The sequence below is a fragment of the Protopterus annectens genome, chromosome 1.part0 (assembly GCF_019279795.1).
Source record: "Protopterus annectens isolate FY-2018-M chromosome 1.part0, PAN1.0, whole genome shotgun sequence".
In the NCBI taxonomy this organism is placed as follows: domain Eukaryota; kingdom Metazoa; phylum Chordata; order Ceratodontiformes; family Protopteridae; genus Protopterus; species Protopterus annectens.
This window is the reverse complement of record NC_056725.1, coordinates 1,628,429,601-1,628,448,856: the sequence shown is the minus strand read 5'-3', so window position 1 is coordinate 1,628,448,856 and position 19,256 is coordinate 1,628,429,601. Positions and strand designations below refer to the sequence as shown.

Sequence of the window (19,256 nt, the reverse complement as noted above, 5' to 3'; positions counted from 1 at the left end):
AAAACTTAATACAAAATAGTAAATAGAAAAATAAACCTATACCAAGCTAGTAAGAATCATGAATACTAATGTGCAAAAAACATGTATACTAAATACAGGCTCATATCACTTTATGACTAAATATTATAATACACACTTATATATAAAATATATATATGTGTATACATATATATAAATATATATATATATATATATATATATATATATATGCACACACACACACACTTATGTGGGTATATGATATCCAAAATAATAGCCATAATTAAATGTTAGAATGAATATTATAATAAATATTATGATGTGTTACCCCACCATTATGTTTTATTCGTGTGCATGAGTCAAATCGAGACTACTTGCACTACCTAGTATATCATAATATTGAGGAGTACACTTAATAAATATAACCAACAAAATATGTGCCTGTTAATATTCTTGAAACCCTTGTATTTGTGTAACAACTCCAATATATATATATATATATATATGTATCAATCCAAACACCTAACTGGAAAACCTGAGATCTAACTCCAATTTCTCCATCTGTACTAGCTACCACTGGTCATTTAAACCTGGTCTAAAAAGGGCCCCCAAATTGACAATCCAACGACGTTCCTTATCAGTCAGTATTTTATGTTTAAGCGTGATATTATCACCTTGTGTGGTTACCATATCCAGGCCTACAAACACAAAATGAGCTGTGGTATGAACTATCTTGTGTTTGTATAAAGCACTACGAACCTGCTGACACTTTATATCGCTAATGTGGAGGGCTATTCTCTGTTTCAATGTACATGAGGTCCACCCTATATAAAATGCCCTACAGTGACATATAGCCATATAAATGACCCATGTACTAGTACATTTTATTAGATGTTTAATATCAAACACCCTCTTGGTTTTAACTGATGTAAAAGACTTGGTCTTGGACATCAATTTGCAGTATTTACAAAACCCACAATAAGTACTGCCTACTGTACTTACTGCTGGTTTAGAATCCACTTTGATGCCCTTCTTAAAGGTTGAAAAATGTTGCCCCAGTGATTTACCTTTTCTATATCCAAAACTACAATAATCCTCAACAACTTGTGTGAAAAAAGGATCTGAATGTAAAACATGTCAATGTTTGGAAATAATATCTTTGATGTAAAAAGTATTTCTGCCATAAGTAGTGATGAATCTCACTTTTTCATTTTGTGACCTGACAATCGTCTCTCTATCCAACAGTAACTGTATTCTGTCACCATTTTTAGATAGCCTATAGGCTCTATCTACCTTTGTTTTGTTATAACCTCTTTTGATGAATCTGGTTTTTAAATCTAAAGCCTGTGCATCAAACAACGACTCATTGGAGCAAATTCTCCTAACTCGTTGAAATTGTGACCCTGGAATGTTGTGAATTGTATGGCGGGGGTGACAACTGTCAACATATAAAAAAGCATTCTTGAAAAATGGTTTTCTGTACAGGTCAGTAACCAAAGTGCCATCCCCTACCTTACTGACCCTAACATCCAAGAAATCAACCTCCTTGGGGTTTATACCCCCTATAAATTTAATACCATATTTATTATGGTTAAGGTATGCCACAAAAGAATGCCAAACTGTCTGTTCACCCCCCCCCCATACAACCCAACAATCATCCAGGTATCTTCGCCACATAATGAGTTTGGTTTTAAAACATGGTGGAGCTGTGTAGATGTACTGAACCTCAAAGTATCCCATAAACAGGTCTGCATAAATTGGGGCAAAAGTTGCCCCCATTGTTGTTCCCTTTACCTGTAGATACCATTGTTTCTGAAACAAGAAAGCATTATGTTCTAACACCAATTTTAACAGATGTAACAAGAATTCACTTTCATCTTCCCTGATTAAACTTGACTGTGCCATCCAATATTGCATAACCCTAATTCCCCCATCATGAGGGATACTAGTATACAAAGATTGGACATCTAGGGTCCCCAACTGAGCTGTGGGCGAAATCTGTAAATTGTCCATCAGGGATAAAAACTGTTTGGTATCCCGAATCCTAGCTGTAACCAGTGGAAGAAGCTGTTTTAACCTATGTTCCAAGTATTCAGACAATGGTTCAATTAGTGAACCTCTGCCTGCCACAACAGGATGCCCAGGTGGATTATTGAGCGTTTTGTGAATCTTGGGGACCAAATAAAAGTATTGAGGTACTGGTGTCTCAACCTTCAAGTGTGTCAACAAGGAGGCTGTACTTACCCCTTGATCTTTAGCCTCATCAAGAAACTTATCTATTTCCTGTTTATAATCTTGTGTAGGATTAATAGATATTGCGGAGTAAAAAACTGTGTCAGATAACTGTCGCTGAGCCTCTTGTATATAATGCTCCTTGTCCCATATAACCACTGCTCCACCCTTGTCTGCTCCTACTAGCACTATATGTTCATTTTTTTGCCAGAGACTTAACAGCCTCTCTTTCACGTAGTCAAATTGTCAGTACAAGACCGAAAAATCCATGATTGATTGACATGTAAATCCTTCAAAACTAACTGCTCCAAAATTTTAATAGCGCTACGATAAGGAGGTACAAATTCTGATTTTTTTTTAAATGAAAACCCAGTTCATCAGTTCGTTTCGAAAACCCTTCCTTATGAGCAAAAAAGTATTTAAGATTTAAATTTCTGCAGAAAGTTTTTACATCATTTATTACATCATAATGAGACACATAAAAGGATGGCACAAATCCCAAACCTTTATTTAACACACTAAGTTCACTGGATGTAAAAGTGTACGATGTTAAATTAATAACTAAGTTATTAACATCATTAACATCATTAATATCATAGTCGGATACAGAATTAGGGATAGTGTCCATTAGTGATGCAGGCTGTCCTGGAATATCTTCTCTATGGACATTTCTACAATGTTTGCAGCCTGCCCTCCTAAAGGGACTTTATATCGTTTAGAGGCCGGTGAAGTAGTAACAGTCATCTCCCCTGCTTCAGGTTCCGTATCAGTATTGGAAATACTCGAAGAAAACTCTGAGGCACTAGATGAATTATCATTTCTCCTAAGAATAGATTTGACCCTTTTGCGTTTGGGCCTAACAGTATTTTTATCTTCAGAGAATCTCACCCTTTATCTCTGTTTCTCCGAAGAATAAACCATGGCCGATTTGAAGTCATTAACATCCCTCTGGTATTTGTTCATCTTTCTTTTACATAAGTCTTTATCATATTTATCAGTATCAGTCACAAATTGTGCATACAAATCTTGATATTTAGGAGTATTAATATGTTCCATGGTAAGTTCATAGCAAGCATCAAGCTTTAACAAAATATCCGGTAATTGCTTTTCATAATACTCAACTAGCAACTGTAGAAACATGTTGGAAGCCTTTTGTTGTACGGCCCTCTATTTCTGCATAAATTCTTCATCTTCACTACCAAGCCCTGGTTCAACATAGACTCTTAGCCCTCTAGGAGCTATTTTAGCTGACAAATAAGCTTTAAGAAGCTTGCAATGCCACACATAAGAAAGTACCTTTTTAGAGGATTCAGTCAACTGTCTAAACACATCTTGCAAGTCCAACTGACCTGCCTCATTACTCGTGTTTGCTGTTTCCCCCAACTTGGAAGTAGCAGTAAAAAAAGTACAGTCATCTTTATCTGCTGCCAATTTGTCCAAATAAACCCTGAAATCCGAGCCCACCACCATAGTAATGCAGAAAACTGTAATTTCCCACTTCGATCCAAACGCCTGCTGTTCAAGATAACTGTGGACTAGAAGAGCTCCATTTGTATGTATCAGCACTCAAAGAAATACAAAAGTCCCAAAAAAGACGGTGTACGTGACCATACTTAAACTTGTGCACGAAGTTAAAACACATAAATGCCCAACAAATCTTCAGCACTCAGTAGACAAAAAATAATGAACAGCTGCTGAAAATTAGAAGTTATGTACCTACCATAACGTTCCATGTTAGTTGTCTTCTCTCGCCTTCTTTCTTGCTGGATGGGTTCGGAGCCGATCCTCGGCTCCGACTCGGCACTTGCTAAGCTCAAGAGTCACTTCCACCAGCTCGAGGCAGCCCATATCCCATGATGCAAGGCGGAGATTACCCAGATCTCGTTTGGTAGCTAGAGGAAAAAATACCTACTATCTTCCCCCAAGGGAAGAAGAACAACTAACCTGAGAAAAAACTGTAAGGGGAACCCAGGTAACTAAGTGCAGAGCTAACTGGTGTCCAAGGGAGAAATCTCCCAGAGAAGAGGATAGTTCAAGGTCTGTCCAGGCTAGGGGGACAGGAGGGAGGGACGCAAGAAAGAAGGCGAGAGAAGACAACTAACATGGAACGTTATGGTAGGTACATAACTTCTAAATGTTAAGTTGTCAATCTCGCCTTCATTCTTGCTGGATGGGACCGCGTCCCTAGCACCTCTATCCTGGGTGGCTCAATGGAACAGACACTTGAGAACTGTGGAACCAAAACTCGCCCTGTCCCTGGAGGCCAAATCCAATTTGTAATGTGAGACGAAGGTATGAGGAGTGGCCCAAGTGGCTGCTGCACAAATAGTGTCTAAGGGTAGTCTAGCCTGAAAGGCTGTAGATGTGGCTAGGCCTCTGGTAGAATGTGCTTTTGGTATTGAGATCAGCTGTTTGCCCCTAAGCTGATAAATGTAAGAAATAGTGGAAGACAGCCATCTGGATAAGGTCACCTTAGAAACAGGGAGACCTTTCTTATTTTCAGCATGAGAAGGAAAAAGCTGATCAGACTTTCTAGATTGCTTTGATCTGTCCAAGTAATATCTGAGTTGGTGATGAACATCTAGGCAATGCAATTTTTGTTCCACCCTGTCAGAATAATTGGGAAAAAATACTGGAAGATCAATAGATTGGTTTAAATTTGTCTTAGAAACAACCTTGGGCAAAAAGGATGGATTAGTTCTCAAAGATACTCTATCCTTGTGGAAGACCAAGTAAGGGGGACGAACACAGAGAGCATGAAGTTCGGACACCCTTCTAGCCGAAGTAATAGCAACTAGAAAGAGTGTCTTCCAAGAGAGAAATTTTAACGAGCATGTAGCAGCCGGTTCAAAAGGGGGAAGTATTAAGGATGCCAGCACTAAATTTAGATCCCACTGCGGTGGAGGATCCCTAACAGGGGGTTTAAGTAGGAAGATCCCTCTGAGAAAGGCTTTGCAAAGTTTGTGAGACATAGCGTTCTGGTCTGCAAATCCGACATGAAAATTCGAGATTGCTGCCAGCTGGACTTTAACTGTGGAAGAAGAAGAAGAACCAGAGTGAAAAGTTTCAGCTAGGAAGTCCAAAACTGACTGAATAGGGGCAGTAAAGGGATCTATGTTCTTAGACCTTGCCCAAAAGGAAAAACGTTGCCATTTGCTAGAGTAAATCCTTCTGGTAGAGGACTTTAGAGAAGCTACTATGATATCCCTAAAGGGATTAGAGATCATAGGAAGCCTGGCTAAGGAAGGAAGTGGAGCAACCAAGCAGTGAGGTTGAGGGAACGAATGGACCGGTGCAGTTGACCCGACTGGTGGGTCAGAAGATCTGGAACTGGGTCCAGATGCCAAGGCTGCACTAAGAGATGTCGATGAAGGAACGGGAACCAAATTTGTCGAGGCCAGTAAGGAGCAATGAGAATCAGCTTGGCTCTTAAGTCGGTAGCTTTCTGAACCACTTGAGGAATCAACGGAAAAGGGGGAAAAGCATAAAGAAGTCCCCGGGGCCAATCCTGGGTTAGAGCGTCTCTGGGGGGATGGCCTGGAAGTGGAAAGAGAGAGAAGAAGTCTGGGCATTTGCTGTTTTGGGGTGTAGCAAAAAGGTCGCAGCAAGGAGGGCCCCACTTCTGAAAAATCTCTTCCGCTATAGATTGTTTGAGAGACCACTCGTGAGGCATGAGTATAGCTCTGCTCAACCTGTCCGCTATGATGTTGGTTTTCCCGGGGATATGCGTTGCTATCAGAAACCGCTGAGAGGACATCGCCCATTGCCAAAGTCTGAGAGCTTCTCGACACAGAGGATAGGACTTGGTCCCGCCCTGTTTGTTGATATACCATACTACGGACATGTTGTCCATGTGAACTGCGATAGTTCCTAAAGGAAGAAAGTCGTTGAGGGCTTGCAACGTTAAAAGCACTGCTCTAATCTCTAGGACATTTATATGCAGGTGGTATATGAACGGTTGCCACGTGCCATGGACCATCCTGCCCTGATAATGCTCCCCCCACCCGATCAGGGAGGCATCCGTGACCGTGGCTACCGGTGCTAGGGGGACAAATGGTCTGCCCTGATGGACTAGGGGGAAGAAATCCACCAGGATAGGTGGCTCTTGCAGATCTGTGTGACAAGGATCTTGTGACGCATGGGCAACTGCTGGAAGGACCATTGGGTAAACAACATCCACTGTAGGAGACGCATGTAAAAGCGGGCCAGAGGAAGAAGTGTGATGGCAGCTGCCATTAGGCCTAACACTTTCAGGACCAACCTGGCTTGTACCTTTTTGCTGAATAGGATGATCCGAACATGATTTTGGATATCCAGGATTCTTTGATTTGTTAGATTTGCTGACATCCGAGTAGTGTCTAGATCTGCGCCTATAAAGGTAATAGATTGGCAAGGCGATAAGGAAGACTTTTCGAAGTTGACAGGAATCCCTAACTGGCTGCAGAGATGTAGAGTGTAATCCCTGGCCTGGAGAAGTTGATGCCTGGTGGTGGCTGTGAGGAGCCAGTCGTCTAGGTACGGAAACACCTGGAATCCCTGACGTCTCAGGTGAGCCGTGACCGCTGCCATGCATTTGGTGAACACTCTGGGGGCTGTGGTGAGACCAAAGGGCAGGGCTCTGAATTGAAAATGACTTGTCCCCAGCTGAAAGCGGAGAAACCTTCTGGAGCGTCTGTGGATTTTTATGTGATAGTACGCATCCTGAAGGTCTATAGAGCACATCCAATTGTCTTTGTCCAGAAAGGGCAAAATCGATTGAAGTGTGACCATCCGAAATCTCGTCTTTTTGACAGACTTGTTTAGTCTGCTGAGGTCTAATATTGGTCTCCAGTCTCCCGTCTTTTTGGGGACCAAAAAGAACCTTGAGTAGATTCCGGATTCTAAATGGCCTGCTGGAACTGGCTGGATGGCCCTTTTCTCTAGAAGTTTTGAAACCTCTAGCTTTGCAATTTCCCTTAGACCGGGTGGAACGTCTGGAAGGGATCCTTTGAGGAAGGGCTTTTCTCGAAAGGTATTTTGTAACCCTCGGATATGATCGACTGTACCCATTTGTCTTGAGAAAGGGAAAGCCAGGCTTCTGGGTACAGTGACAATCTCCCCCCGACTGCCTCCAAGGGTGGGCAGTCGGGCAACACCTCAGGGATGCTGGAAGGGCTTGTCAGAGAGAGGCTCTCTGCTGCCCTGGTTCTGCGGACGCCCTCTGCCCCCAGGGCAGCGTCTGTTGTTATTACCCCCTCTGCCTCTGGGGGTAAACTGACCACGTGCGTCAGGCGTGACTCCTTGAGATTTTCGGAACCACATTTTCCCTCCCTTCTGACCTTTGGGGTAAGGACTTGAAGGGGTGGAGAAATGGACTCCTACGGCAGAAAGAGTCTTGCCGTCTTGCTCGCACCTGGTCAAAGTGTCCTTCACCTGAGGTCCAAACAAAGTTGTCCCATCGAAGGGAGAGTTTGTGAAGGATGCCTTAAAGGGGTCTGCAAAATTGCAAAGTCACATCCAGGACTGACGTTGGAGAGCCACTGCTGTGCCTGCAGCTCTACTCGCTCCATCGGCTGCATAAGAAATGAGCCGCATGGAGGAGTTAGTTATGGAATTTAGGATTTCCAGCTGAGAGGCAATCTTCTCCTGAGCCCCAGCAGCTGACGGATCCTGTACCACATCACCCAATTCCTTGAGGATATCTCTTTGAAGTCAGGTGAAGTGACATAGATAATTCAGCGAATGCATAGCAAAGGTCGCTGAGGAAAAAATCCGCTTACCATACCTGTCCATGGTCCTAGACTCCTTGTTAGGAGGATGGACCGGTACGGAAGGATCTGCAAGTTCCTTTTTGGTGGTGGCCACCACCACCATGGCATCAACCGGGACACCTTTGGTGAGAAACTGTTTTTCAGTGGGGGCCGTGATAAATTTAGAAGGCCTCCTGGGGACTGGTTCCACAGAATCAGGAGATGCCCACGCCTTTTGAGCTATCACGTCCATAAGGGGGTCGAAAGGCGGAGACACCCAGGAGGTGGAGGGTCGAGATCCAAAAGCCTCCAGGTATACAGACTCATCCTCGGAGGGGTTAATGGAGGACCAGTTCCCCCTCTGTTTCAGGGGTTCAAGGATGTCTGAAAAGGAGACATCCTCAGAGGGGGATCTTGGGGACCCCTCCGACTCATCTAAGTCTGTATCTGATGTCGTAGACTCAGGGGAGTCTAAATGCTTCCTCTTGCAAGTCCTCTTACACGGGGATTCCCCTGAAGGATCAGGAGAAACCTCGGAAGAGGAGGGTATTCCCAATGGGGAAACCTGGGGCGATGGATCTCTGGGTCCGGGAGCAAGAGAGTGGGAAGAGATCTCTACAGGCACTGAAGAGGGAGGAGCTAAAGGGACCGACTGTTGACTCAGCTCGGGGGCTAGCACACTCCTCATCACCTCGAAGGCTCCCCTCCCGGGGAGGACCGAGAGCTCCCGCTCCGAGGAAACAGGAATCCCCGGCCCCACCGAAAGGGAAGGCTCCGAAGCAGATGTCGGTGCCGAGCTTACCAAAGCCAAAGCTCCGAGGGGGGGAACTGGGTCGGACAAGGGTCCGATGCCACTCGCCCCCTCGGAACCAACAAGGGAAGCCCGATGACCGGATCCCTTCAAGGACGGTCTCAAGGAGGCGATAGGAGTCGAAGACGACGGAGCCAAAAGGAGTGGTATCGGCTCCGAAGCACCAACAGTCACAGTTCCAATAAGCTCTGGCTCCGAGCTCTGAAGGAGAGTCGAAGGAGGAATTTCTGGAGGGTGTGGAATAGCGGTCGTCTGCTGAGATGGGCTATGAAGTATCTGGGCCAGTGCTTGTGATTTCAGCAGTCTACTCACCACTCTCTCCAAGTCATGGTCTGAGAGTCTGGAAGACCTTGAGGATCGGCTCCGATGGCTCCGCTCCAAAAGTAAGGGAGAGGCCGGGGCCGAATGAATAGACTCCAGCGACGGAGATCTGGATCTCTTTCTCGACGGAGCCACTGGAGCCGAAGAACCTTCGGTTCCAGTTGGAGCCGACAACTTGTCGGCTCCGAGCTGGGTCAGAGATGTGTCGGCCCCAGCTGGAGCCGACACAGGCATGGAAGCAAGAGTATTGGAGCCGATCGGCGCCGATACCGAACCTTCAGAGAAGGAAGGATCGGCTCCAGGCGGAGCTGATCTCGACTCCGAGGGAGTTGGAGCCAAGGCCGAAGGCTTGGACACTGAAGCCTGTACCTTGGGAGGCTTTGAGGGCTTCCCCGAGCCGGACTTAGCCGGGGAGCTCTCAGGCTTTAATAAGCCCCTGAGAATGAGTTTATTTCTACGTTCCTGCAGGACTCTCTGGCTGAAGGAGTGGCAAATAGCACAGAAGTCCTGTAGGTGTACAGGTCCCAGGCAATAAATACAAGAAGTGTGACCGTCTGTCAGAGACATCTTCTGACAGCACGAGTCACACTTCTTGAAGCCTGAGACCCTAGCCTCTTTTGACATGACTGAGTACCAAAAATCACACACACACTACACAGTCAGTCCAAAAATTAAACTAGTTTAATAAAACAAGTACAGGGAAAAAACACACAGACACTCCCAAAACAAACCCTGACAGGAAAAATATAGGAGGGGTAAAGACCTAAGGCCCGACTAGCAAAAAATATGAATAAATGGAACGGGACACTAACGGAATAGGGCTAAGTGAATCGGGAAGTAATATATATAAAAATAAAGTACTGGGGTGGACTAAAGTCTCAGAAAAAAAGGTAGAAAAATTCACTTACCAGGAGCTGGTAAAAAGTTACCTCATGAGCGAAGCAACAAACTAGATCTGGGTAATCACCACCTTGCATCATGGGATATGGGCTGCCTCGAGCTGGTGGAAGTGACTCTTGAGCTTAGCAAGTGCCGAGTCAGAGCCGAGGATCGGCTCCGAACCCATCCAGCAAGAATGAAGGCGAGATTGACAACTTAACATGAGAAGTTTATTCAAGCACAGCCTGCATCAAAATACACAGACTGGTGACCGGTTTTGCCAAAAGCGTCATCAGTATGTAAATGAATAGGCAGAAACCCGGATTTAAATAAAAATGCAAGCTCATATCACTATATTTACATATATGTATACACATATGTATATTTTTATATATAACTGGGTATTATAATATTTAGTCATAAAGTGATAGAAGCCTGTACTTAGTATACATGTTTTTTTGCACTTTAGTATTCATGATTCTTACTAGCTTGGTATAGGTTTATTTTTCTATTTACTATTTTGTATTAAGATTTGTATTAAGTTTTATAAACCAGATAAGGTTTGGTGGAGTGTTTATTTGTTTATTTATGTATTTATTGTCATATACACTTGATATGGAAGTATGATTTTGTATAGTGGTTATGGGATTAATGTTTAATATGCAGTGTTTATAGCTTTAAATATTTGCTGCTTGTTGTTGCTTGCTTTTGTATTTAAATCCGGGTTTCTGCCTATTCAATTACACACTGATGACACTTTTGGCGAAACCGGTCACCGGTCTGTGTATTTTGATGCAGGCTGTGCTTGAATAAACTTCTCTTTTCAGCAGCTGTTCATTATTTTTTGTCTACTGAGTGCTGAAGATTTGTTGGATATATATATATATATATATATATATATATATATATATATATATATATATATATATATATATGTATAGATATATAAAGGTGGCTCTTCCACTGAACTGTCCAACTATAGACCAATAGCCATAATGTCCCCTCCTGCCAAAATCATGGAAAAATGTATACATAAACAACTACTTTACTATCTAACCCAGAACAAACTACTGACCAACTCACAACACGGATTTAGACCCAACCACAGCACAACTACTGCACTACTCTCTTTTACTGATACTATAAATTGCAACCGTAATAACAAAATTATATCATCTGCTCTCTTTCTGGATCTTTCAAAGGCCTTTGACATGGTTAACCACCAACTACTTCATAATACTCTAAAAACTTTACAGCTTGACAATCTAACTTTAGACTGGTTTCAAGCTTACCTCTCTGATAGGAAACAAGCAATACTCTGGCAAAATCAACTTTCCAATCTCCTACCAAATACCATAGGTGTGCCACAAGGATCCATACTGGGTCCACTTCTCTTCTCAGTCTTTATTAACGACCTATACAAAGCCATCCCTAAAGCAACCTGTATACAATATGCTGACGATTCGACCTTAGTCTGTTCGGACACCTCTTTAGACAATCTATTAGCTAAAACTCAATCCTGCTTTACAGCTGTTGAAAACTGGCTAACAGGAAGACAGCTACTTCTTAATCCCAAAAAAAACAAACTGCTTCTATTTCACCCTACCCAGAAACTTCCCTTCATAGACTTTAATATACACTCAAATAATGGTACAATTATAACACCCGACCCCCATACTAAACTACTAGGAGTTACCATAGACAATAAACTTAAATATGACATCCATATTAATCTTACTATCAAAACTGTCAACAGGAAACTAGGATCATTATATAGAATCAAAGCCTTTCTAACAACTATGGCAAAAACAACTATTGCTCGTACCCACTTATTATCCACACTTCTATATGCATCCCCAATGTTCACTAAGCTGAATAAAACTGAGCTAAATAAACTCTCATGTTCATATAATCACATTGCCAGATTTGCAAATGGTTCACCATATAGAACACACCACTGTAATAACCTAAAAGACCTTGGATGGATAGAACTCCCTAACCTCCTTCAGCTGTCTCAACTTACTGAGGCATATAAAATACTTACCCATCCTGAGAAAACCTCTGCTCTAAAGAGCCTAGTCATTCCTTATACTAACCTAAATAGCCTACGCTCCTCAAACAGAATACTTATCCAAAACGTTAAATCCAACAATGCAAGTGGAGATGCTCTATTTGCTAACACTACTGCTAATATATGGAACTCCCTTCCCACCAGTATTACCACAAACACCTCTCTATCATACTTTAAAAAAAGTCTATTCCAATATTTTAAGTCCCACTGGTTATGCCAATGCTCACACCCTGACTAACTGCCTTGAGTTAACTCACTTCTCTCACCTCTCTTCTCTCAATAGAATCCCATGGAATCTACCATGTCAGCTTCTTTTTCTTTTCCTCTTGTTTCCCCCTGTATTTCTCTTCCCTCTGAACCACCTTAGTCTTGTATTATCTTTTATGCATGACTAAGTGTTTTTTTCTTCAAATCATATACCTGTTCTGCGTCTAATTACCCTCTTTTTATCAACTATTTATGTATGTAACTAATAACGCCTGTATCTCTGGCTTCTCTTTTTTATTATTTCTATTACTGTTGTTTACTTTAATTTAACATCAGTTTTTTGGGTTTTTTTTCTTTTTTTCTATGTAACAATGTACCAACTGTTAAATGTGGAGCTTTTCTCCCCGGGCCTCCGCTGAAAATGGACATGTATCCAGTCGGATTTTCCCGGTCAACAAATGTAAAATAAAATAAAATAAAATAAATATATATATATATAATTTTATTTATTTATTTTACATTTGTTTACCGGGAAAGTCCGACTGGATATATGTCCATTTTCAGCGGAGGCCCGGGAGAAAAGCTCCAGAAAGCAGAATATAAATACATTAGGAACAATAGAAACATTTAGAGATAAGTATAACATGCAGTTTTCAGTAGGGTGACAAACATGGATAAAACATAGTAGACAACATCAAAATCATGCGGCTTCAATTTCAGACAATAATACACGGAGTTATGGGCTAAGTCCCCTCAGGAATTCATACATGTATTAGAGTATAAGATTGTAATGCTTAGGGAGAGCTTGCAGGAACAGCGGGTGGTGATTAGTCGGGGTTTAAGCAGGGATACTACTAATGCTGTTGGAAGTGTAGTTTGAGGCTTTTTTTGAACTGGGTTAAGGTGGATTTGTAAGTTCGGCAGGTAGCATATTCCAAGTTTTGCCTACTGAGTTGGTGAATAGCGAGTCCCCAGCCACATTTATGGTCTTAGTTGTTTGTACCAGCAGTTTGTTAGCAGAGTGTAGTATCCTCAGGTTGCTGTATGGTTTGATGAACTTATTCAGTGCTGGTGTTTTTTTGGGTTATTCTAAGTTGGTTGTATCGGAGAAGACTGGGCCACTCTAGCTATCATAGTTGAGTTAGGTTGATACAATGGTGGGTCCTAGAGGTAGCACCTGTAGCAAATCTAGCAATATGGTTGTAACAACTAGCAACTTTGGTAAAGGTGGCTTGGTTCAGGTTAGTGAAGAAGGGGAAGGCATAGAGGAGGGTAGATAGTAGGTGGGACCGAGTGATCGTGGTTCTTGCAAAAGGAGTGAGGAAGGGTTTGATCCTGTATAGGGAGCCCAGTTTTTTGTTGACAGATTTGATGGCTTGATTGACATGGATATCATATTTTAGGGCGTTATCGACTGTGACGCCCAGGAGTCTTGTGTGAGTATCTGGGGATATGATTGTGCTATTGTTGGAACTTTAGTAAAGAATGGTGAGGAGGATTTCAGGTGGGGGAAAAGATGAGCAGTTTAGTTTTCTTGGGGTTTAATAGAAGCTGACAGTTTGCAAACCATTTTTCTACATCATTGAAAGTATTCTGGGTTAGGGTCATAAGCTCAGTTGAGGAGAAGACGGTACATATTAAAGTGGAGCCGTCCGCGTATTGGATGCAGGTGGCCTTGGGAGTGATGTTGGGTAGGTCATTGATAAAGACTGAGAAGAGTAGTGGTTCTAGTATGGAGCCTTGGGGGACTCCTAGAGTAATGGGCAGACATGTGGATGGGGTATTCTGCCATAAAACTGCTTGTTGTCTACCAGACAGGTAAGATTGGAACCATTTAACAGAGCCACTATTCAGTGACAGTTTTTTCAAGGTGCAGAGAAGCAGTTGGTGACTGACCATATCAAAGGCCTTAGAGAGATCTAGGAAGAGAGCTGAGGTAAGTTTGTTATTGTTTTGATTGGTGTTGATAGAGTTACAGAAGGATAGGAGGGCTGATGTGGTGCTGTGGTGTGGCCTAAAACCATGCCGAGAGTTGTCCAGTAGTTTATTTTGGGTGAGATAGTGCATTTTTTAGGTGAGATAGTGCATTAATTGGTTGTGGAAGCAATTTTCCATAATTTTGGCCAGTGGTGATAGTATGGCTATTGGTCAGAAGTTTGAGAGGTCTAAAGAATTCCCTCCTTTATGAAGGGGAATGACATGGGAAACCTTCCAGAGAGAGGGGATAGTGGCTTCAGTCAAGGTGTGGTTTATTATGATCGAGACAGGGTATGCAATGGCATCTGCCCCTTTTTGTAAATATTCTGGTGGGAGGAGATCAGCTGCTAGGGTAGTGGGCTTTAGTTTGTTAATTAGAGATCGGATGGTCGATGTAGATACAGGTTGAAAGGTGAAAGGGAGTGGGGTATTGGTTGTGGAGGAGTTTTGAAAGGAGCTGGTGTGGGGTAGATGGCTAGCTAATGATTGGATGGTTTTGGTAAAAAAGTTGTTAATTATGTTAGCAGTTTCCTCTGCAGTTTTAAGGTCACAAGTTGAGGGGGTGGGGGTGGAGGTTTGGCTAGGGTGCAGCAGTTTGTTTATGGCTGCCCAAAACTTTTGAGATTTGTTCTGGTGTTTTTGCTGAAGGTGTTGATAGAAGTTTTTTTGTCTAAAAATGTGGCTTTCTTGGTATCATTCCTTAGTTGTCAGAATTTAATATGGTCAAGTGGGTCTTTGGAGGTGTGCCAATTGTCCCATGCTTTATTTCTTGCTATGATTTTGGTTTTGGTTACTTTAGTGAGCCAGGGGCGGTCTTAGTTTTGGCTCTGAGAGGGCGGATAGGAGTGTGGGAATCTAGAATGGAGAGGAATTTAGAATTAAAATAGTCTACAGCATCATCTAGTGGAAGTTCTTTAAGTATGGCCCAATTGTGTGTTCTGAGTTCATTCTGAAAGTCAGTGGAGTTAAAGTTCTTGTTGTTTCTGATAGATTTATAAAGAACTTGGTGGTGGTTATCTACTTTATGCTTAATGATATAAGTGAGTAGGTGGTCACTTATATCATCTGGGAGGGAACCTGTGTTATACAAGTCTGGGTGATTGTTGATAAGAATCCAGTCCAGGATACTGCCTTTGTAGTTGGATTTATTTATTCTGGTGGGTGAGGATACAAGTTGGGAATAGCCGTGAAGGTTTATATGGGTGGTGGGAGATTCAGAGGAACAATTGTTCCAGTCAATATTAACATCTCCCAACACCATAGTTTCATGGGGATATGTGTTGGAAAGCCATTGGAGGAAGTCTTCTAGGGTATCTGCATTGTTGCCTGGGGGGATATAAATGCAGGCAATTAATATAGATTTATTTTTGTTAAGCTGTAGTTTGCTAACTAGGGCTTCTGCATAATTGAACAAGGGGGGTTGCTGTGGGGCTAGAGTGGCATTGATTGTGTTTTTAAACAGAACTGCTACTCCTCCACCTTTCCTGGTGTTATGGTCTAGTCAAAGTATGTTGTACCCTGGTGGGGTAACCTCATCATGTCTAGTTGCTGGTTTTAGCCAGGTTTCTGTAAGACATAGCACATAAGGGGAGTAGGTGGCTAGATGGGCATGAAGATTATGGACCTTGTTGTTAATACTCCTGATGTTTAGGTGACAGGTCAGGAGAGAGTTAGAGGACCTTGCATTTGGCCATATGTTGAAGGTGGTAGTGGGCTGGGAGCTTGTGGGAAGGGTGGGTCCAGTGTTAGGGTGGATGCCTCCATCCCTCATCAGAGTAAATTGTACAGTGATTATCAGTTTCAGCGCTTTACTTATTATTTTATGATAATATTTAGTTTTGGGGGAGATGGTCTGTGGTCTAGTCAGTTGGTGGTTGTTAAAGATGGACAGGACGGGTTTGCAGTGAGCTAGGGGTTGGTCTGATTCACTCAAGGTGGGAGCAGAGATAGTATGAGATATGGGGTGGTGAAAGCCAAGACAGGGCTGGTTTTCATAGATGGTGAGGAGATATAGCCCAGGCAATATAACTGAGAGGAACATAACTGGTCTCATCTTGATAGTAGTGGTACTTGGAGCGGGGCTATACCAAGTTACAATGATTTCTAGGGTCTGTGAGTATGCAGGCTTAAAGAATACAACTCTACATTGTTTTTACTCAGTTCTTTTTAAAGTGAGTTGCAATTTACTCAGTTTTACTCAATTCTTTTAAAAGTGAGCTGTGTTTTACTCAATACTGTATTAAACAAAGTTTGTAGCTTACCAGGCAGTTTTACTGACTGTTGGCAGAAAACAAGCTTTTAACCTGTATTTTGTACAGATATTTTGTTATTTCTTTAGCAAGTGTGAGATGAAGTAAGCAGGGAGAATGTGTTATACAGGCTGTATGAGCTGTATAATGCTTTTTTATTATTTATTACAGCAGCCTGACTATGGAGTCTAAGACTGTTAAGCTATCTTTTACTAAGGACCCTAGGCTAGCTGTAGACCCAGTTCACCCAAGCAATCTATTAGCACAACAGTTACACTTAAAATATAGACCTTGCAGACCTTTTCCTTAGCGAGGGACAGTGCAGGAATGCTTTTCTTTTAGTTTTTAGGATGATAGCTTCTTTTCAGCACAGATTGAGCCGTTCGAGGTAAGAAAAGGTGGGGTGGAAAGACTTGGTAAGATTCAAAGAGTCAGTGCATGGATTCTACATGGAACGTAGCTAACATAACAGCATGCAAACAGTTTTATACATTCAGGCAGGGTATTCATTAATATTAGTAGTACCACAGCTTCTGCATTACTCTATACTCAACTGCAACTATCAGTCAGAGCAGTAGTTTACAGCACAGGCAAGTTCACTGGATTTTATACAGCTTTTCCTATGTGGTTTTATGCTATCATTAGTTACAGCATTAAGGCAGTACAGCTAAATCCACTTGCCAAATGCTAGGAAACACTTCTGTTCATGATTCTTGAACCAGCATAATAGTATATCACAGCAAACTATGTTGCCAAGCTTATAATGTTAAAATGACCACATGCAGTCAATAAATATGCTTAGAAAATCACTCCTGGCTAACAAACTTTACAGGTAATTCCACTCACTTTCTAAACATTCTACTGGTTTGGCAAATTAGAAAATCATTGCTATGCACGCCGCTTAGCTTTTTTACTTGTTTCTTTACCACATAATCAGTGAAAAGCACAAAAAAAAACAGTTCTAACATACCGTTTGTGTAGAACAACAGCCGACTGTTTGAAAATGGTGGCCGAAGCAGTCCTAGAAGTAAACTCACATCATGGGGTGGGAAACCACGCTTTTGAATGGCTATACCAAGTTACAAGGCACTAGGGTTTGAAAATGGTGGCTGAAGCAGTGTAGAAGCAAATTCACATCATGGGTGGGAAACCAAGCTTTTGATTGGCTATAACAAGTTACAAGGATTTCCAGGGTCATTGAGTATACAGGCTTAAAGAATACAACTTTAAAGTGTTTTTACTCAGTTCTTTTTAAAGTGAGCTGCAATTTACTCAATTTTACTCAATTCTTTTAAAAGTGAGCTGTGTTTTACTCAATATTGTATTAAACAAAGTTTGTAGCTTACTAGGCAATTGTACTGACTTTTGGGAGAAAGCAAGCTTTTAACCTGAATTTTGTACAGATATTTTGTTATTTCTTTAGCAACTGTGAGATGAAGTAAGCAGGGGGAATGTGTTATACAGGCTGTTTGAGCTGTAGAATGCTTTTTTATTACTTATTACAGCAGCCTGACTATGGAGTCTAAGACTGTTAAGCTATCTTTTACTATGGAACCTAGGCTAGCTGTAGACCCAGTTCAGCCAAGCAATCTATTAGCACAACAGTCACATTTAAGATATAGACCTTGCAGTCCTTTTCCTTAGCGAGGGACAGTGCAGGAATGCATTTCTTTTAGTTTTCAGGATGATAGTTTCTTTTCAGCACAGATTGAGCCATTCAAGGTAAGGACAGATGGGGACGAAATAGGGTTACCATAATTCTTTGTAAGTAAAAGAGGATGAAAAAAATGTGCTACTACCAGCACATATTATTTCGTCCTCTTAGGTTGAAGAGCAAAAAAAAAAAAGGTCCGAGTTTGGGGATTTTTTATTGGCCCGTATGCCAGTAAACGAGCCAATCAAAACCTCGAACAGCGGACCCTCTTCTGTTCAATGCGGAACATTAAGCAGTTCTGCACTGAACAGAGCTCCACTTTTTGATTGGCTTGTATACCGGTATACAAGCCAATCAAAAACACGCACAGCAGACTCTCTTCTGTTCAGTGCGGAACATCAAGCTGTTCCGCATTGAACAGAGCTCTGCTTTTTGATTGGCTTGTATACCGGTATACGAGCCAATCAAAAATGGGCACAGCCTACACTCTTCTGTTGAATGCGGAACATCAAGCAGTTCCACATTGAACAGAGCTCCGCTTTTTGATTGGCTCATATACCAGTATACGAGCCAATCAAAAATGGGCACAGCGGACCCTCTTCTGTTCAGTACGGAACATCAAGCAGTTTCGCATTGAACAGAGCTCCGCTTTTTGATTGGCTTGTATACTGGTATACGAGCCAATCAAAAACGCGCACAGCGGACCCTCTTCTGTTCAATGCGAAACATCAAGCAGTTCCGCACTGAACAGAGCTCCGCTTTTTGATGGGCTCGTATTCCAGTATACGAGCCAATCAAAAACACGCACAGTGGACCCTCTTCTGTTCAATGTGGAACATCAAGCTGTTCCGCATTGAACAGAGCTCCACTTATTGATTGGCTCGTATACCGGTATACGAGCCAATCAAAAACGTGCACAGCGGACCCTCTTCTGTTCAATGCGGAACATCAAGCAGTTCCGCATTGAACAGAGCTCCGTTTTTTGATTGGCTCGTATTCCAGTATACAAGCCAATCAAAAACATGCACAGTGGACCCTCTTCTGTTCAATGTGGAACATCAAGCTGTTCCGCATTGAACAGAGCTCCACTTATTGATTGGCTTGTATACCGGTATACGAGCCAATCAAAAACGTGCACAGCGGACCC

At 42.2% G+C, this 19,256-nt stretch overlaps 1 protein-coding gene across 1 annotated transcript in view; it reads right to left on the bottom strand.

The window, feature by feature from the left end:
• Positions 1–19,256, bottom strand: part of MEI1 (meiotic double-stranded break formation protein 1) — a 2,282,292-nt gene that overhangs the window by 1,605,824 nt on the left and 657,212 nt on the right. Inside the window, exon 8 of the mRNA XM_044073933.1 lies at positions 1,183–1,417. Within this exon, the coding sequence (XP_043929868.1) occupies positions 1,183–1,417 (235 nt within the window). The remainder of the gene's footprint in view (positions 1–1,182; positions 1,418–19,256) is intronic.